The sequence below is a fragment of the Eurytemora carolleeae genome, unplaced genomic scaffold, assembly GCF_000591075.1.
Source record: "Eurytemora carolleeae unplaced genomic scaffold, Eaff_2.0 scaffold450, whole genome shotgun sequence".
Classification (NCBI taxonomy): Eukaryota; Metazoa; Arthropoda; class Copepoda; order Calanoida; family Temoridae; genus Eurytemora; species Eurytemora carolleeae.
In genome coordinates, this window is record NW_019396352.1 from 96,788 (window position 1) to 118,770 (window position 21,983).

The window sequence follows — 21,983 nt, forward strand, 5'->3', positions numbered from 1 at the left end:
TCCACTGCTTCTTCTAAGCAATAAATGCTTTTGCAGAGAACCCTCATTAATGAAAATATTCAGTTTATAGAAAGAAAAAAAAAACAGATCAATATCTAATTCATCAGGCAAAACTTCTAATGTCATATTTGCAGGGAGGATCACTTGAAATCCCGTTTACAGTCCCTTTAACGCAATCTTGACGTAATAGACTGTAGATACATTAACGTATACAAAACAAGGAGTTTAAATAGGAACTGTCAATTTTATGTTAAAAAATAAGAACTTGTTCACCTTTTTAAAATTCTGAATGTCTTAATTTTTTTATCAGAAACACAACACATCAAATCTTATCGTAAAAAATATATATCTGAGATAATCACACTCAACTCATAAACATTTGAATCTGAGCTGAACCCACCTTTACTACCCTAGATTGTACTGCCCCGCCCAGTAAACCAATTACACTGGAAGACATACGACATGGGCCTATTTGCCTAGCTCTGTGGGCAGGGCTAGCTGATGTAATGTCTGTGAAAATCCCCGTGATATTTTCAGATACAAGCTTTAAACTCGTTATAAAGTAGATTTGAAAATAATAGTATTATACGTCCCATGCATGCGATCGTTTATTTGACACTCGCGTGCCGGAGAATAAAAGTGGCAGTATAGATGTATCTGCATATTATTGTTTATGTAAGGTTTTTGTACTTAATACTTCATAGACAATGGTTATCCTGGAGCGTTTTTAAGATGGAATGGGGGGAGGGNTGGGAGGAGGTGGTCAGGAAGTTAACTGTAGACAAATATTCCTAATTCATTTACTGAATCATGACCTAATTAAATATTTTAAACTTATTGCACATTGCAACTAGACAATAGACATTGCAACTAGACAATAGACATTGCAATTAGACAATAGACATTGCAACTAGACAATGTAACTAGACAATAGACATGTCACTAGACAATAGACATTGAAACTAGACAATAGACATTGCAACTAGGCAATAGACATTGCAACTAGACAATAGACATTGCAACAAGACAATAGACATTGTAACTAGACAATAGACATTGCAATTAGAAAATAGACCATATTCTTTGATTTTTCATTCTGTATTCTATTTATTGCAGAGGATAAATCTCCGAAAGAGGATTATGAAATCCACAAATCAGTAGTATTGGATCCTTGAAACAGAGATGACCTATTCTTCTTTCTCTCCTTTATTACACTTGTTATTTATCACGTATTTACATCTAGAAGCAATAAATGTACTTCTAAAGTGGTGACCCCAGACAACAAACGAAACATGTCCTGTACATCCTGTATCCAGTGTCCTGTATATCATTTATCCAGTGTTCTGTATATCCTGTATCCAGTGTTCTGTAAATCCTGTTTCCAGTGTCCTGTATATCATTTAAACTGTATCCTGTATCCTGTATCCTGTATCCTGTATCCTGTATCCTGTATCCTGTATCCTTTAACCTGTATCCTGTATCCTGTATCCTGTATCCTGTATCCTTTATCCTGTATCCTGTATCCTGTATCCTGTATCCTGTATCCTGTATCCTGTATCCTGTATCCTGTGTCCTGAATCCTGACTTTTCAAAACTAAATTTAAAAACGAAGAAAAAAACTAGCATTTGAACGATCCTCCTATATTTTTTAGCCAATAATCTAAAAGTTAAAATTGGTTGAAATCACGCCATTTGTATTTTAATCCTTGTATCCTGGTAGATCATTGGGAGTATATGTAAAACATATTTCCAAAACAATTAGTCATCATAAAAATGTCGTTAAAATCAAAATTATATATTATACATACTTTACAAATATATCCGGCCTGGTTAGAGTACATTCTACTTTTTACGATGAAAAAACTATCAATTATTCATCATATTTAAAACTAAAAATTAAAGATAAAGGAAATGAGTTTTTACCACAATCTCGTAACTATTTCTCCCCTTTGTCTTAGCAACCCAATGTCGTAGACCTTTGATATTTCAAGTTATGAATTCTGTTAGATCAAATAGTCTGAGTTTGAAATATCATCGGTTTACACCATCTGGTTGCAAAGATTTAGAAAATTTGAGTTTGTGGAAAAAAAATCAATTCCTTTGTTAAAAAAAGCTGACTTTCAAATGTTGACATTTTCCGAACTTTTAAATTTTTAAATTAAAAAATTTAACAAAATTTAAAAAGAGCAGTGAATTTTTTCTCTGGCTTGTGTGTTGTTCCCATCTCTTCAGGCAAGATGGAGGGGGAAGAGAACCGTAGAGAAACCCCTCCTTCTCTGCACTATAATCTTCTTGTTTCAGGCAAGATGGAGGGGGAAGAGAACCGTAGAGAAACCCCTCTATCTCTGCACTATAATCTTCTTGTTTCTGACAAGATGGAGGGGGAAGAGAACCGTAGAGAAACCCCTCCTTCTCTGCACTATAATCTTCTTGTTTCTGGCAAGATGGAGGGGGAAGAGAATAAAAGCGTTATACGGCATTAAAAAATGCATTTGAAAAAAACACAAGCAATGTCCTGACGAAAAAGGTGTAATCAGATGAATTAATGGTCAGTTGTGAGTACAGAGTTTGACGTCATTTGTAGCGCGGACGAAAAATGGGGTGGTGTACCTTCCCTCACTTACATCAAACAAGAGGGGTGGCGAGTTNGGGGGGAAGAGAACCGTAGAGAAACCCTCCCTTCTCTGCACTATAATCTTCTTGTTTCTGACAAGATGTAGGGGGAAGAGAACCGTAGAGAAACCCCTCCTTCTCTGCACTTTTATTTTCTTTTTTTCCAAGTAGGGTGTACTACCACTTTTTTCCACACAGGGTTCTGTTCAGCCACAAGAAACTGGATAGAGTTGTATAAGAACCTGACTATTCTTGATACTCCCTTGATGCCTAACACATAGAACCAGATTCTATGGAAAGAATTAACGTCTTTCAGATGAGTTTGGATGCTTATTAACAGCTAACCAGGCTTGTTATTAAGGAGTATAATAAAAGCTACCAGTAGCAAAATCTGGATCTAGCTTGGTAAAAAAGAACCTTCTCCAGGTTAATATAACATTAAATGATTAATGAAGGCCTTTAATGTTTCTTGTAGTGCAGGGGTGTACATTGTATACACCCCTTTCTAAAGCTTTTCTAGTTTGCCATTTTTTCTCTCTCACCCCGTATCTCTGAGTAGTGAGCCAGTTGTTGCTCCTCTGAACTGTTATATCAAAATACAAATGTATATTTTCTCTTTTTTTTAATACATTTTCATTGTCTTAATCAAACCTTTCTATGCGGTCTTTCCTATTTATTGTCAAACCAATACATTGGTTTATCTTTTGACCTATTCATATAATAATAAATTATTATATGGTTTTGACCAATATAAGATATTAAAAATTAAACTTATGACTTTCCTAGCATAACAATTTTTTTATAGCAAACTGAAGGGCCCGGCGTTGGCCTTAGAAAAAAATTGAGAAAATTTGTTTTTTGAATTTTTTTAGCCTTTAACACCCCCTGGCCACCAATGAGTATCCAATAAAAATTTTCAGCCAAATCGGTCCAGCCGGTCGGCCGGCTATAGCAACATATATAATATATATACGAATGTCTTGTTTTATTATATAGAAAGCGTGCCCGGAGTTCCCATTGATTTTTGAGAAAAAAATTTGATTAAAAAAAATCAACTTTTGATAAAAAATGACAGCCAATTCGGTCCAGCCGTTTGGCCAATTATAACCTAACATATATACATTGCAAAGATAAAGGGACTAGACAAATTGAGCCATAAAAGGGGGTCATTTATTTGACGTACTGTCCCGTTTTATTTATCGTACTGTCCCGTTTTATTTATCGTACTGTCCCGTTTTATTTATCGTACTGTCCCGTTTTCGTACTGTCCCGTTTTATTTATCGTACTGTCCCGTTTTATTTATCGTACTGTCCCGTTTTATTTATCGTACTGTCCCGTTTTGCTTTATATTGCTGTATTTGTACTGTACAGCTTGTTTTAGCTGATTAGAATTTGGCTCGAGACTTGCGCGCAATGAACCTGAGTGTACTGCAATTTAAAAACACGACTTTGTAAACAAAGATACGAGGGTGCCTGATGTGAATTCCTTGGATAAATAATCTAAAAAAATTTGATATAAAATATAAGATATAAACAATTGATAGATATAACAATGTAAATAAAGCTTCTTGTTTCGTGAACAACAAAAGAAACATCGGAAAAGTCGTCTTTACACTGTAATCCTTTGTTAATTCTATATACCGTTTTATTTTTACATTTTACAACAATCAAACACTAACAGCAAAAGGTAGGAAAAGATCCTAATTAAGTTTTTGTTTAAAATATATATAAAAAAGATATCTATGTAACACCCAACTAAATAGGTGAATCAAATATTTTAAAGGATTTTAGCTGAATAGAAGAATAAAGGGATAGTCCGACATAAACTGGATTTTTAAGAGAATTTAATGGAATAGCTCTGGCAAAACAGGACGGTACGCCAACTGAATGATCCCCTTCGTGTGAAATTATTGTGAGCATATGTTTCTCCTTTTTAGTTATTCTGTTTGTTCAGTTCCGGCATATTTTATTTTCCTTTTATAAGAAATATATATAGAAATATATAATAATAAAGCTCTTCGCTAATTTATATATATTTGTTTGTATATATGTATATATGTTACTTATAGCTGGTCAAACGACTGAACCTGACATTTTTGAGGGAACCCAAATAAATTATCAAGTACAATAGGTGGCAACAGAGAAATGAACCAATTATACACAACGTCACAAGTGTCAAATATAACAAGGAAAACGAAAAAGTGTAAAAACAGAAACTAAAGAACACATAAAAATTGCACTTAATTTACTGTAAGGTAAGCACTTTATTCTAAAGTTATCACTATTATTGATAATTTTGTCGGACACAAAAACTGAATAGACACTTGTGACGACAGAATACATCTGCACTAAGAGTGTACAAATCCTACGTTGCCATCTATTGTACTAGACTCTATTTGAGAGAACCCAGGGGTGCCCGGGGAGTAACAAAGGCTAAAAAATTTAAACATTTTTTCTTCAAAATCAATTTTTTCCCACTTGCAACGCCGGGTTCTTCAGCTAGTATCATGTAAAAAAGTTGCTTAACAGATCCTACTCGATGCTGAAATCAGATTGATAAACATTTGATACTGGGATGGAGGCCGGTGTTTTTTTACCAATATAAGATTCACAAACATAACTTAAGAACTTTATATTTACCCCGTTCGGTGGAAAATATAACAAACAAATAGTTATATTAAAACTTAATGATTTAAATTTTTCGATAATTCTTCAATCGTATTTTAATGGATATGTAAATCGACCAAAAATGTTTGTATGACTTAATTTCAATAGTAAAGATGCTAACAGAGGCGTTAATTAACTCCGGATTATTAGTTTTATATCCGTTCTAGCGGAGGGTTGAAGCGTATCCGTACTCCCAGGCTTAGGTGGAGAAGGGTTCAGCATCACTGGATTGAAACAAAGGGTGGAAGTGGTTTCTTAAAGTTTCGTGTAATCTTTAACCAATGGAAATCATCTTAGGCGTAAAGAACTACGTCAAAAATTATACAATATAAATGGATCAAGAATTATACAATAGACAAGCATCATGAATTAAACTATAGACAAGAATCATGAATTGTACAATAGACAAGCATCATGAATTAAACTATAGACAAGAATCATTAATTATATTATAGACAAGAATCATGAATTAAACTATAGACAACGATCATAAATTATACAATAGATAAGCATCATGAATTATACAATAGACAAGAATCATGAATTATATTATAGAAGACAAGAATCATGAATATAGACAAGAATCATGAATTAAACTATAGACAAGAATCATGAATTATATTATAGACAAGAATCATGAATTAAACTATAGACAAGAATCATAAATTATATTAAAGACAAGAATCATGAATTATACAATAGATAAGAATCATGAATTAAACTATAGACAAGAATCATGAATTATATTACAGACAAGAATCATGAATTATACAATAGATAAGCATCATGAATTTAACTATAGACAAGAATCATGAATTATATTATAGACAAGAATCATGAATTATATTATAGACAAGAAACATGAATTAAACTATAGACAAGAATTATGAATTATGCTATAGACAAGAATCATGAATTAAACTATAGACAAGAATCATGAATTAAACTATAGACAAGGATCATGAATTATATTATAGACAAGAATCATTAATTAAACTATAGACTAGAATCATGAATTATATTATAGACAAGAATCATGAATTATACTATTGACAAGAATCATGAATTATACAATAGACAAGAATAATGAATTATATTATAGGCAAGAATCATGAATTAAACTATATACAAGAATCATGAATTTAACTATAGGCAAGGATCATGAATTATATTATAGACAAGAATCATGAATTATATTATAGACAAGAATCATGAATTAATCTATAGACAAGAATCATGAATTATACTAGGATCATGAATTATATTATAGATAAGAATCATGAATTAAACTATAGACAAGAATCATGAATTATACTTTAGACCAGAATCATGAATTAAACTACAGACAAGGATCATGAATTATACTATAGACAAGAATCATGAATTAAACTACAGACAAGGATCATGAATTATATTACAGACAATAATCATAAATTAAACTATAGACAAGGATCATGAATTATACAATAGATAAGAATCATGAATTAAACTATAGACAAGAATCATGAATTATATTAAAGACAAGAATCATGAATTAAACTATAGACAAGAATCATGAATTATATTTTAGACAAGGACCATAAATTATATTATAGACAAGAATCACAATTTACACAAGAGACGAGGATCATGAATTGTACAATATAAAAGGATCATGAAATATTCAATCGACAAAGATCATGAATTAAACAAAAAGGATCTTGAATTATACAATAAAAATGATCATGAATTATCCAATAGACAAGGATCATGACTTATACAATAAACGATGATCATGAATTGTACAATAGAAATGAATCAGAATTATACAATCGAGACAAAGATCATACAATAGACAAGGATCGTGAATTATACAAAAGACAAGGATCATGACTAATACAACAGACGAGAATCATGACTTATACATAGACAAGGATCATGAATTATGCAATAAACAAGGATCATGATTTATACAATAGACGATGATCATGAATTGTACAATAGAAAGGGATCATGAAATATTCAATTGACAAAGATCATGAATTATAAAAAAGACATGGTTCATGAAATATACAATGCACAAGGATCATGAATTATAAGTCGAAGATCATGAATTATACAAAAGACAAGAATCGTGCATTTTTTTTCAGTGGTTAGGACTTTAAATTATTTTCACATTTTTCATGCTCTATGGAAACCAACATTTTGTTTGTAACTTTTCATGTAAGGATGGCAATGCCCGATTCACAACGCGCAGAAACCTTGAAACCTTTATCTGATCAATAATGTGGAAGATATTGTCGGTTTATAGTTAATTCTGTTAATTCGTATGTTTCTTCCTGCAGTTTAAATGCGCAAATTATTTTTGTAGAGAAACCACAAATGAAAATAATTATTTTTCAAAATTAAAAACATTGATATCTATTTCAAACTTCACCAGACAAATCTTTTAAGGATATTGTTGTGAATCGGGCATTGCCATCTTTGCGTGGAGGGTTACTTGAAATCATTTCTTTGTTGCCACCTAAGACGCTGGTTCAAATGTCGTCGTAATCATGGTAAATGAAGAGTTTTTGATTTAAAATTACTTTTCAATTGCAGCAAATGTAATTATAAAATATTATTATATTATTGAAACATTTGACGGTTTGATACGTTCTCTCTACTTCCCCAGGAATCCCCGTGATTTATTGAAGAGTTGGAATCTAAGAAATGATTTTTCTGAAAGAGAAAGTCGTCTTTGTATAAACGTGTTAATTTGTTAAATCATGTTTGAGCTGACACATGATGTCATTGAAATATGATAATTTCAGATTTTATCGGTCTGTTGTATACTGAAAAAATGTTTAAATCAGTGTCTATGCAAAGGTATCTTACAGTTCCGCTGGAATTCTAAACGATAAATCGGTTTTTTCTCCGGTCATAGATATCTTTGAAAAGTAAGACTAATACCAATGAATAGCTAAAACCCAAATAAGTGAACGGTCCCGTTAAGTATTGCTATAATAGCGTCTTCCTAATCCAGAGTTTTCTGGTCCTCCCTGAATAGCTAAATGATAATATTGAACCCAGACCTGGAGACAGCCCTTTGAATATTAGTTTAAAACATGTATCTTGTACTTTCTCAAGAAAATAGCTTCAAACCTAGAGTTTCATACCATCAGTATCTAGGCTAAATTTTGGGTGAAAAGAATGGAACTTAAGGATTATCTAAAATTCGTCGGTCCAGTCAGTCCAGTATTTTCTACAGAGAAAGTCCTAATTGTTTTATTTTATAAACAATGGAATTTAGAATTATGAATTTCTAATCTTAGACCTTAGACATTTCAAACTATGAATTCTGTTAGATGAAAAAATCTAAGTTAGAAATATCAAAGGTTTACACCATCAGGTGGAAAAATATATGTATTAGAAAATCAGAGTTTGTTACGAGAGTTACGAAGACTCAATTCCTTTCACAAATTCTTCATCTAAGCAATAACCTTAATACTAAACATAATGATCAACTTTTAAACATGGTTTTATCGGAACAATCTAAATGACAATGAAGATGTCTTTTTTTATATCTTAAGAATAAAATTTTGATTCAGTATTTCCAGAATCTTTTTCATTTTTCACAATGATTTTACTCATCTTTTCAAACTATAAACTTCATAAACCTATTTTTCTGAGGCATTTTGAAAGTCTTGATTCTGTTCAGGCGCACTAAGTTTCATTTCAAATATAATTAAACGAAAGTAGAAAACCATTAGTATATTGGAGTAGTGTAAAGTAAAATAATAAGAAAACAATTTAAAAAAATATATATTTAAGATTAAACATATTTTTAAACAGCTTAGCATCTGGATACGATCTGGCCTAAATACTGTACACCTGTGTTTTCTATAGGTAATCTTCATTTTCTTCAGATTAGTTGAAAAATATTCTCATCTGTTTAATACCGTCTGTTGAATCTCTAGATTCAGAAGAATCTGGAGAATATGTAGAATCTGGAGAATCTGGAGAATCTGTAGAATCTGGAGAATCTGTAGATTCAGTAGAATCTGTAGAATCTGGAGAATCTGTAGATTCAGTAGAATCTGTAGATTCAGTAGAATCTGTAGATTCAGTAGAATCTGTAGACTAAGTTTATGATAAAGAATTCAGTTTTGAATTATTATCCTGAAGAAAACATGAAGAAAAGCAGCGGTATTATATTTATATTATTATATTTAAATATTGTAATATCTCTTAAAGGGACTATCGACGTAATTTCAAGGGACTCGTTGTTTAAAGTGGGACATGTTCATTAACCTTTATCTGAGCAAATATGATGAAGATATCATTTGGAATCTATCTAAAAATTGATAATTCTCAGACAGTGACTTGAGGAAGGTAAGGGAGGAAGTTTTAATCTTTTAATGGTAGAAAAACGATATCTTTCTCCAAAGAACGAAATTGTTAACATTCTTTTTTTTTTCGTCATCGCAAAGTTTTCTCTCCCATAAAACAATCTTGATGATATGAGACCCATTAACAGTTCAAGATTAAGAGAGTTTTTAAATGTTTTAAGAGTTTCCGCCATAATAATAAAGAAAAGGACGACGAATAGTCGACAGTAAAAAAATATGTGCATTACATTTTTATGCCTAAATGAAATGAAATTATCATCACACTTACTATCACTTTATATTATCTTTAATCTCTGATTACGTATACTTACATTACAGGATCTCTGTTTTTAAATCGGAAGAACAGGAAAATAGTGAAACCTATTCTGGCTTTTTTTGTTCTTTTAATGCTGATATATTGGACTCGTGTTGAGAGGAACACATCTCAGGTATACCTATATCACTTTATGCTTAATTCATAAAAAGCCGAGGTAAGGACCTGGGGGGGTCACGGAAAAATTTGAAAGAGTGTAAAACTTTAATAACTTAAGCTACGAGTTTATAGTTAACATTTTTGAAAAACCCTTAAAAAAGTGAGATTCATTTTTTTTATTTCTCTGCTAACCAAAGAGAATAGAATATATATTAGAGTGGAATTTAGACAATCCCTCGGTATTTTCAGGTTTCTTGGTTTTATTTTATTTTAGGATACTGTAACATTCTGTCCTTGTCATTCGAAAATTTAAGATTGTCGGCCATTTTGAAAACTATCTTTACTTTGAAATTAAGTTTTTTGAAGTAAAAGAGATTTTACCGTCTCATTGCTCCGAATTTACAAACCAATTTTGTATTCTCATCTTTTATTGTTGGGATGCAAGTTCTGAATATTAAACAATAAAAGATCTATAATAAGCTTAAATTCCGATACAACTACTTACCTCGGATTCAAGGAATAAAAATGTTGATGATATTTATTGTAAAACGTAAAGATTTTTTTCAAACCTTGTATATATTTAGACAACCGTCTCCACCGGAGAAAATCCTTTTATACGAGGAAGATGCGGAGCTGGATTCTTAACTCCCACTGGAGCTGTTCCTGCCTGCGACAAACGGTATTAAATACTTTTTCACTTTTACTGAGCAAAACCTATTACTAAGAATATCTACCAGTATTGATGTTACACCAGGTTACTAAAAATATCTACCAGTATTGATGTTACACCGGATTACTAAGAATATCTACCAGTATTAATGTCAAACCAGATTTATTGATCAATATTTGATCCAAACCAGGGTTTCACTAGAATATCACTAGTGTTGAATGATTTGAAACCGGTTTATCTAGAATATCTAAATTTCTAAATGATTTTAAACAGGTTTCTCTAGAATATCTCTTATACTATTGAACGATTTAAACTGGGTTTTCTAGAATACCTCTATTATTGAATGATTTAAAACCGGGTTTTCTAGAATATCTCTATTATTGAATGATTTAAAACCGGGTTTTCTCTATTATTGAAAGATTTAAAATCGGGTTATCTAGAATATCTATGATATTGAATGATTTAAAACCGGCTTCTCTAAAATAACTTTAATATTGAATGATTTAAAAACCGATGTTTCTAGAATATCTCCATTTTTGAATGATTTAAATCCGGATATCTTAGAATATACATATATCAATTTAAAACCGCTTTCTATAGAATATCTCCAATATTGAATGATTTCAACCCGGTTTATCTAGAATATCTCCAATATTGAATGGTTTAAAACCGGTCTCTCTAGAATATCTCCAATGTTGAATGATTTAAAACCGGTTTCTTTAGAATATCTCCAATATTGAATGATTTCAAACCGGTTTATCTAGAATATCTCCCAATATTGAATGATTTCAAACCGGTTTATCTGGAATATCTCCCAATATTGAATGATTTCAAACCGGTTTATCTGGAATATCTCCAATATTGAATGATTTCAAACCGATTTATCTAGAATATCTCCAATATTGAATGATTTAAAACCGGTTTATCTAGAATATCTCCAATATTGAATGATTTAAAACCGGTTTATCTAGAATATCTCCAATATTGAATGATTTAAAACCGGTTTATCTAGAATATCTCTAATATTGAATGATTTAAAACCGGTTTATCTAGAATATCTACCTGCTGTTCCCCACGTGGTTGGTGCTCCAACTCTCCTGAAGATTGCTTGTGTGATGAATGTGAATACTATGAATGGGATGCAGGTAATATTTTTAATTCCATCTTTTAGAGACAGAAATTAAAATCCATGATTCCTTTATAGAATTTTCATTTAAACTTAAACTTAACATCGATTTGAGTTTAAAATTCTAATTTTTCTTTTTACGGGAAACTTCTGGGAGTAAATTTTAATGAAAAACATAACATTTAAATCAAGTAACATTTAAATCTTTGCCCCAATCTAAAATTTTTAAATTCCTATATCTTTGTCACCTGATAGTGTAAGTCTTGATATTAAAACCTTATCCAACAAAATGTGAAATATCTAAGGTCTACGACATTTTGTTGTAAAGATATAGGGATTAGAAAATCGGAGTTTGTGGCAAAGACTCAATTACTTAGATTATGGACAGATATTATATTTGATGTGTATTGATTGAACATTAAGAAAAATGTAAAATATTCTAGTTAGTCCGTCAATGCCAGAAAATGGGGTACAAGAAGATGATAATAGTGTTTTTGAGCTACAGGGATATAAAAATATTATTATTTCACCTCAGGTAAGATCACAAATTATTGTATTTTAACAATTTAGAAATATCTCTAAACATTAAAGGGAGTGTTCGCAACGAATAAATGTATAGGCTAAATCAGAATTAAATTTGGAGAAGATCACTCCACTTTGAAGTGTCGCAACTCCTTGGGCTCTGATTTTACTGCTTTAACTCACTCCTGCCTTTTTGAAGCCATATACTATACATATTCAACCTTTAAAACACTTGTTTTAAGCTTTAATTTTTAAGAAGTAATTGGCAAAATTCTTATTGTTTTTTTTTGTGTGAGAGTTTGCAACCTTTAACTCACAGGGATTAGAAGTAGAAAAGTTCTGAGTTGAGATTATTTATAACTATATTGGTTTAGGCTGATTGTAACGCGAACACTTTAATTGTGGTTTATTCAGCAATGGCTAACTTTGCTTACAGGTTAGTTCAGGAAAGGAAAAGGGACTGTAAGCGTAATTTCAATTGACCCTTTATGCAAAGATGGGAATGCCTTTGTGGAGAAACCACAATTGAAAATAATTAGTTTACAAAATTATAAACATTGATATCTAATTCATAATTCTGAATCGGACATTGGTTCATTGATAGTACGTTTATAATAGTCCATTTAAACTGCAAAGATAACGTCAAAGTACACTCCAAAGATAACGTCAAGGTAAACTCCAAAGATAACGTCAAGGTAAACTCCAAAAAGAAAAGAAAGTTGAAATGTAAGAAAAGGGCGAATAATTCCTTACTTTTAGTTTCATATATTGGCTAAATAAACATTTCAGTGTTTGGTAAAATTTGGTAAAAAGAATTAATTTTTTTCCAAATTTTTTTTCAAATCCACATATCTTTGCAACCTGTTGGTGTAAACCTTTGACATTTCAAACTTAGATTGTTTAATCTATTAGAATTCATAGTTTGAAATATCTATTGAAATATTTCCTTAGTAGAAAAATGTTAAACATTCTGTCCAAATTTTTTTTTTTTTTCTAGTTTAATGTTTCACATAGCTATTACTAAACAACAAAAATTTTTTACTTTCATAAGATCTTGAATTTTTTGTTGTTTAGACAATTAGTTCGGTTGACCTGGGGGAACAGAAAATATTTAAAACAGATGAACGCAACCTTGATCTTTGCACTGGGTCGGTTTCCAAATCTCAAGCTTCAATGGAGAGTGGAAAGAGAAGCTGAAAGGTGAGAAGTATTGTTTAGTAAAAGGGCCTAATTACAGATCGTATTTAGATAGTTCACAAAATTTACTGTTCTGTCGTTTCAGATTTTTCTTCTTGTACCTCCATTTTCGGACATAAACGAACTAACTAGAAAATTATATATTTTTCTGAGTTTCTAAATGTTCAATTAAAACAAATCAAATCAAATATCTGTGTCCGTAACCAACGGAATTGAGTTTTTTTCTTTATCGTTTGATCTTTCAATTCTGTCTGATAATTAACATTAACAGAAGAAATTGTATTTATCCATGGAACAACTAGACAGGAAGCAGGGTTGACGCGTACCGGTGTCCGACAATCCGGTACGCGTCGTTTGAAAGTGATCAATGCCGGAACCTTTTTTACAGGATAAACAGTGGGTGTATACAGTGCAGAGCGGTATCTCAATCTTTTTTGAAAATTAAAAACTAAGTTTGTGCCAGGCGCGTAGCTAGGAATTAAAGAAGGATGGGGCACAAACAGAAAAAAATAGCATAGATAGATAAGTAGTGGGCATGCCGCAGGCGAAAACTTTTTTGACCTGAAAAACTTAAAAAGGGTCAACATTAATGAATGAAGAATAAAAACTAGATTTTAACCTATCACAAATTATAGTTTATTAAGATAGATATTTTTCCTGTTTTCTTTCCCTTGTGCTATTGAGAAGCTATTTGCATCAAAACTGGAAGTATCAGATGTAGAAATTTAAGTTTAACTATAAATTGATGTACTACTGAAATTTTTGAATTATGAATGGCCAAGACTTATTCTTAATAAAGGGAAAGTAAAGGATGTAAATGCCTGTAAAGATCAAGAAAAGCTCAAGCATGAACATCTTCAGTTTTCTTAAAACTAAAATTCGAAAAAAGACTCACCTGCTAGCTTGAGGATGAGTACAAATTGGGATGGGCAAAAACCAGATTTGTTTTACAGAAACTTATGCTTTTAGACTTTTAAAATGTTTTACAGCAATATGAGAATATAGAAGAAAAAAGCAGGCAAAAACTAACGATTTAAAACGATAGTTTTTGGTTTGTTTTTGCATTATATTTTCACGTAGGATATAACAAATTTGCATGTTTGATATAAGCAAACGTCTACAGAATTTTAAATCGTTTGAACCCTCACAGATAGTCGTAAACCTTAATCTTAAAAAAGTCTAAAAATATAATTTTTAAGTTTCTCTAAAACGAATCTAGCTATTTGCCACAATTATAAATTTTCTAATTTATATATCTCTGCATCCGAAAAGTTTAAACCTTTAATATTTCAAATTTAGTTTATTTGATCTAACAGAATTCATAGTTGAAAAGATATAGGGATCGGAAAATCTGATTTTGTGGCAAAAACTCAATTTCTTTATTTAAACCCTATTATTTCATAAGACAGAATTGAAATAAACATTCCCAAATAATTTATTTCAGAAAGCACTAAGTTTTCCTTTAATTTGAAGAAAAAATATTCCTTTCCAAAAACTGTGTAAATTCAGAACATTTGTTTTGAATCTCAGGCATATGTTTAGAACACTTTAAATGCACACGCGTAGAACAATTAACTTGCACTTGCCACTTAATCTTCCACTTAAACGATAAAAAAAAACATTTTCTAAAAAAAATTTCTATTCAATTTAATTCAATTCAATAAAATAAACACATTTTGAAAATGAATAACTCATCTTAAACTTTAAATCTTTGAAGTCAAAAACTATTAAATTTTTCACTGTGCATTAAAAACTGCAGTTGTCTAAACGGCGGCTGTGCTATGCATGAAGTAAAAATTATAAATTATAAATTCAAGGCCTGTTTCTTTCTTAGTTCTTGACAAAGAGAAAGGAAACGAAGAGGTAAGGCTTACTTCATATGACACAACCGACCACCCTATTAATTAATTTAAAGGGTGGTCATTTGTGTACACCACGATATGTTGATGTTTTTTTTCTGTATGGTAAACTTAGGAAGCTTTATACATTGTACATAAATATACAAAGGGGGGGCGGGGGAGGGAGAAGGCCTTTTCCTCCTGATGTATTTCTGAATCTCAGAAAAAAAACAGAAAAAAATTGTCAAATCCTCATCCTCGAATTCTCTTTATATAAAGAAAGAAAATCTAAAATTTATTAATTCCATAAAATCCCCCCCAGATATAGGGTGGTCGGTTGTGTACATCTGAAGTAAGCTTTGCCTTTTCGGTTTCTTTCTCTATGGTTCTTGAGTTTAAAGTAAAGATATCTAAGTTCTAGGGGGTGGAGGCCCACCCCCATGCCCTTCAAAATTCTTGAAGGGGGAGGGAGTGACTTCCTTGCCCCCTACCCCTCCCGGTATAAGCTCTGTCAGTTAAAACTACAATGGAGAGAATGTCAGTTTTTTATTTGAAGTTAAGTTCTCCAAAGATTTTATTTATTTTAGGTATAAGGATATTTTACAAGGAGATTTCTTTGAGGATTATTTCCTGCTGGCGTACAAGTCTCTCACTTGGATGGATTGGAGTAGAGAACACTGCTCTAAGGTAAAGTTTTAGCTGGGAGTCTGAACTGGTCTGAAATCCTTGTTGTGCGAAGACCGCACATGCCAACATAAAATTGGCGCATTTCGACACGAACACTAGCTTATATAGTAATGCAAACAAATCCCCTGACTGTTAAAAATAAAATACTCAGTCCTAAGGAACAGGCAAATAATGTTTTTTTTTATAATTGTTGTTAATTATTGATATATTTATTTTCATATACAAATACAAAATATACAAATATAAATTTTAACAACAAATAATGTCCATATATAACCCTAAATTACAATAAGGAACCACTCCCTCTAATACGGAATATCGCCCATCTCCCTTAGATTACAAAATATAGACCACCCCCTTTAGTTACAAATATTGTTCAGATTCTTTAGATTGTAAATTGGACTACTCCCTTTAGTTTTAATATCAAATATTGTGGAGGTCCCATATATATACAAACATGAACCCCTCCCTTTATAAAATATTGTCAATGTATCACTCCCTTTAAAACCGAATATTATTTAGGTTCCCTGGATAGTGAAAACTGATGACGATATGGTAAACAACATTTGGAGGCTTGGGGCTTACATTAACTCACTCCCAAAAGAAATGTAAAATATTAAATTTAACCATTAATTTTAGTAAAATTTAGTTTAAAAGGGACTGTGGGCTGTATTCTAAGTGACCCTCCTTCTACAAAATAGTATACCCGATTCGCAAAGATACCGTTTATACATTTTTAGAGTAATTTTGAGGAAGATATCGTCGTATTTCGGACATTTTTCTGAATCGTTTCTGCCGTAAAAATCCGAAAACACATTTTTTTAGATAAACCACAATTAAAAATAATAAACTTTTAGCAAGAAAAGCAAGAATATCTCGTGAACTCCTGCTGAAGGTTGGAAAACTCGAACATGCCACCCTTCAGGAAGAGCTCGCTTAAAATTACGCCCAATTGGTCCCTTTAACCTTGTTTTCCAGATGTTTGGAACTTTGAATAATTTGACAGGATAATAACGGAGTAAATATGTTTAAGGGATGCTATTTCATGTTCGACAAAAACTGAGAAAGTGATTCGTCAGAAGGTCGGCGGAAGACAAGATAAGTGGGTAATGTTATTATTAACATGTTCTCTACAACAAACCAACCAAATAACAAGTGCGGGCAATAGATGTCTTATTATTAACATGTTCTCTACAACAAACCAAACAAATAACAAGTGCGGGCAATAGATGTCTTTTATTAAGGAACAAGTGTGGCGTTAACTTTTCTACATTTAAACTTAAATTATTTTTAATTTTAGAAATAACAATTAAATACTAAGAATTAAATGTAGGTTATTCCATTTGATGAATGGCCTGAGGAGTACTTTCCAACCAACTGCTGGGGAGTTGTTTATATTTTTAATTCTCAAGTTAGAAACCGTCTTCTCAAGGTTAGTTTATATATAAAGGGTGTTCCATTGAACTAGGAAGTTAACAGACGAGTTTGGAATCGTCTTTGTTAATAGTTAACGTTGTATAATACCAAATTTTCAACTATCAAAATAAGTTACGTCGGCTAGTGTATATTTTATGTAAGCGATTAAATTAAACGGTTAGCTAAACGTTGCATGATGTTCTGTAACATAAGAAGATCTGTACTGTGTTTGTATAAGGTAATTCTGAATTTTACCAAGTACAACAGAATGCAAGATAAGCAAAAACAAATAAATTCTTAACTATATAGCTGACGAAATATCTACGGATTATATCCTCTCCATGACTAAATCAAAAATCATTTACAAAGACGATATCAAAATCGTCACTAAATTCCTAGCTGTTATAACTCTCAAATGAACCCTGACATGAGACTATTGTGTGGTAAATATCCGGATTAAGCATTGATCTTAATCTTATTCAGATCTACGGATTTATACAAATAACAAGTGCGGGCAATAGATGTCTTTTATTAAGGAACAAGTGTGGCGTTAACTTTTCTACATTTAAACTTAAATTATTTTTAATTTTAGAAATAACAATTAAATACTAAGAATTAAATGTAGGTTATTCCATTTGATGAATGGCCTGAGGAGTACTTTCCAACCAACTGCTGGGGAGTTGTTTATATTTTTAATTCTCAAGTTAGAAACCGTCTTCTCAAGGTTAGTTTATATATAAAGGGTGTTCCATTGAACTAGGAAGTTAACAGACGAGTTTGGAATCGTCTTTGTTAAGAGTTAACGTTGTATAATACCAAATTTTCAACTATCAAAATAAGTTACGTCGGCTAGTGTATATTTTATGTAAGCGATTAAATTAAACGGTTAGCTAAACGTTGCATGATGTTCTGTAACATAAGAAGATCTGTACTGTGTTTGTATAAGGTAATTCTGAATTTTACCAAGTACAACAGAATGCAAGATAAGCAAAAACAAATAAATTCTTAACTATATAGCTGACGAAATATCTACGGATTATATCCTCTCCATGACTAAATCAAAAATCATTTACAAAGACGATATCAAAATCGTCACTAAATTCCTAGCTGTTATAACTCTCAAATGAACCCTGACATGAGACTATTGTGTGGTAAATATCCGGATTAAGCATTGATCTTAATCTTATTCAGATCTACGGATTTATTTTATTCCTTTCCGATATATTGTGATGTTCATACCCTGCACAACTTTAATCGAGAGATAAAGCACTGATCATAAAATTGAAAAGTGTCCACATCGGATATTCAGATCTCAAGATTAATAATATCCATTATTCACAAAAAGTTCCGATCTCCATGCTAACATTCAGAGATATATCAGTTCAATTTTAATTTACAAATATTTAGAGATGTTTCAAAACAGAAGATTTAACGTAATTATTACTTAATCATCAATAATATATAATGTTTCTGCATCAGACTATACATACAGTTTTTCTATTTTGTTTTTTAGATTTTATGTTTAGTTTGTTTAGATTTTATGTTTAGTTTGTTCAGGTTTTATATTTAGTTTGTTTAGGTTTTATATTTAGTTTGTTTAGGTTTTATATTTAGTTTGTTTAAGTTTTATATTTAGTATGTCTAAGTTTTATATTTAGTATGTCTAGGTTTTATATTTAGTATATTTAGCTTGTTTAGGTTTTATATTTAGTTTGTTTAGGTTTTATATTTAGTTTGTTTAGGTTTTATATTTAGTTTGTTTAGGTTTTATATTCATTGTTTAGGTTTTATATTTAGTTTGTTTAGGTTTTATATTTTGTTTGTTAGGTTTTATATTTAGTTTGTTTAGGTTTTATATTTAGTATGTCTAAGTTTTATATTCAGTATGTCTAGGTTTTATATTTAGTTTGTTTAGGTTTTATATTTAGTTTATTTAGGTTTTATATTTAGTTTGTTTAGGTTTTATATTTAGTTTGTTAGGCTTTATATTTAGTTTGTTTAGGTTTTATATTTAGTATGTCTAAGTTTTATATTTAGTATGTCTAGGTTTTATATTTAGTTTGTTTAGGTTTTATATTTAGTTTGTTTAGGTTTTATATTTAGTTTGTTTAGNAGGAATACTAGCAGATAAAGCAAATATAACACACAGGTAATAGGAATACTAGCAGATAAAGCAAATATAACACACAGGTAAATGGAATACTAGCAGATAAAGCAAATATAACTCACAGGTAAAAGGAATAATAGTAGATAAATCAACTATAACACACAGGTAAAAGGAATACTAGCAGATAAAGCAAATATAACACACAGGTAAATGGAATACTAGCAGATAAATCAAATATAACTCACAGGTAAAAGGAATACTAGTAGCAACTATAACACACAGGTAATAGAAATACTAGCAGATAGAGCTAATATAACACACAGGTAAAAGGAATACTAGCAGATAAAGCTAATATAACGCACAGGTAAAAGGAATACTAGCAAATAAAGCAAATATAACACACAGGTAAATGGAATACTAGCAGATAAAGCAAATATAACACACAGGTAAATGGAATACTAGCAGATAAAGCAAATATAACACACAGGTAAAAGGAATACTAGTAGATAAAGCTAATATAACACACAGGTAAAATAATACTAGCAGATAAAGCAAATATAACACACAGGTAAAAGGAATACTAGCAGATAAAGCAAATATAACACACATGTAAATGGAATGCCAGCAGGTAAATAATCAATTGATATTATTCTGGACTGGATATCATACTAAAATTATCCTAATTCAGAGATATCAGTGACTGGATATCTAAATATGAAGAGTGGGATGAGGAGGAGATATTGACTGGAAATGTTTGGTTTGGCCATATTCCCCCTGACCTAGAGAACTTGCGCAAGAAGAGATACTGGCTCTGGCGTAGACTGGTAGAACATGAATTTATGGAAAACTGGGAATCCGTTTCAGAAATAGACACCTCGTATTTATAGTTGTACAATGGTGTACAATTATGGACAATGTTGTACTCAATATTGTACATAATTGTACTATATTGTTTAGAGTTGTAGAATATGGTACAATATTGTACACTACTGTAAAATATTGTACTTTATTATTTAGGGTTGTACAATATAGTACAATGTTGTACAATATTGTACTTTATTGTTTAGAGTCGTACAATATGATACTGATTCAATGTTGTACAATGATGTATAATGCTGAAAAAAGTGAACAATGTTCCACAATGCTGTACAATGTTGTACAACATTGTACAATATGTACAATATTTAAAGATGTTGTACAAACCACATTTACAAATACGGGTGTATACAATACATAGAAAACTAGGACATTTAACTTGCCAGTGCTCAGTGCTATATGTCTATAACTGAACATGATAATTTATTTTTAAAAGCTTAAACCCGAGTAAAAACCTGGCTTTATTGTCTGTTTACCCCAAGTGAAGACTGAATACTCGAGTTTTAGTTAATCTTATTTTAAATCTCTACTTGGACTTAAAGCCGCAGATTGTGAATTTCTTAAAAGCTTTTTATATTAAAAATCATAATTGTCTAGATTTTAAAAATAATTTATCTATATGAAGTTTGAATTTTCGAAATTTACATTTGGTAAATCTACCTTTTTACAGACAGCAATCGCTCATTGGTGGATTCAGAACCAATCAGAAACCATCAAATGTAGCTTTATACTTGACTTTAAGGTCTTGATGTTTCAGAAGGTCGAGCCTTACTTTTAAAATCTCAGCTCAGTTATGAAGCAACATTTAATATGCCTTGCTATTGCTTTCATTTTCTGAGTATTTATTAAAATTATAAAACAAAATGCAACCTGTAGGGACCCTTCTTTTAAAAAATAAAAGATGAATTTTAAAATTATTGAAGATGACATATAAAAGTTTTACAAATTATCATGTTTGGTGGAATTCACTGCAGCACTTGCTCATTTTTTATCTCTTTATTTTTCCCAGTCACGTAGATTTAGACGAATAGACTTTAAGACGGGGTCGACTTCAAGGTGTCGCTACGCCAAGACCTTTGATTTTACCTTACTAACTCATTTATACTTTTTTGTATCCCTGGACAATTAAATTTTAAAACGTTAAAGCTTCAGTATTTAACTTAAATTTTTCAGTAGTGATTTTTTCATATGTTTTTACAACCTTTGTGTAACTGGTATTACTGCGCAGTTTATTACATTTGTTCTACAATTATGACTTAAGTGTCTTTAATGTGTTTTTTTGAAGGAAGTGCTCGCAAAAAATTAAAGGGGGTACCCAAGAACGTAGTCTATACAAATTCAGAAAGTTTCAACATTCGACTCAGATCGTAAAAAATATATTTAATTCCAAACAAATCATTCAGATATTATACAACCTATAATCGTCGATTATTTTCGACACATTCGTATATAGTTGATATTTCAGAATATTTTTTACTTGT

At 31.0% G+C, this 21,983-nt stretch overlaps 1 protein-coding gene and 1 long non-coding RNA gene across 2 annotated transcripts; both read left to right on the top strand.

Annotated features, from left to right (window-relative positions):
• The first annotated feature begins 9,159 nt into the window (after window positions 1-9,159).
• On the top strand, window positions 9,160-19,672 carry LOC111701549 (beta-1,3-galactosyltransferase 4). Its single transcript, XM_023472879.1, has 13 exons — window positions 9,160-9,448; window positions 9,970-10,079; window positions 10,648-10,742; window positions 11,787-11,878; window positions 12,303-12,394; window positions 12,756-12,817; window positions 13,456-13,581; window positions 16,004-16,103; window positions 16,626-16,711; window positions 17,137-17,209; window positions 17,437-17,535; window positions 18,145-18,243; window positions 19,610-19,672. Exons 1-13 carry the CDS (start codon window positions 9,391-9,393, stop codon window positions 19,670-19,672), a joined length of 1,155 nt encoding a protein of 384 aa, XP_023328647.1. The 5' UTR covers window positions 9,160-9,390.
• A 527-nt stretch (window positions 19,673-20,199) lies between these two features.
• Window positions 20,200-21,647, top strand: LOC111701552 (uncharacterized). The gene is made up of 2 exons (XR_002765219.1): window positions 20,200-20,235; window positions 20,315-21,647. It is a non-coding gene; the product is annotated as an uncharacterized LOC111701552 (long non-coding RNA).
• The last annotated feature ends 336 nt before the right edge of the window (window positions 21,648-21,983 follow it).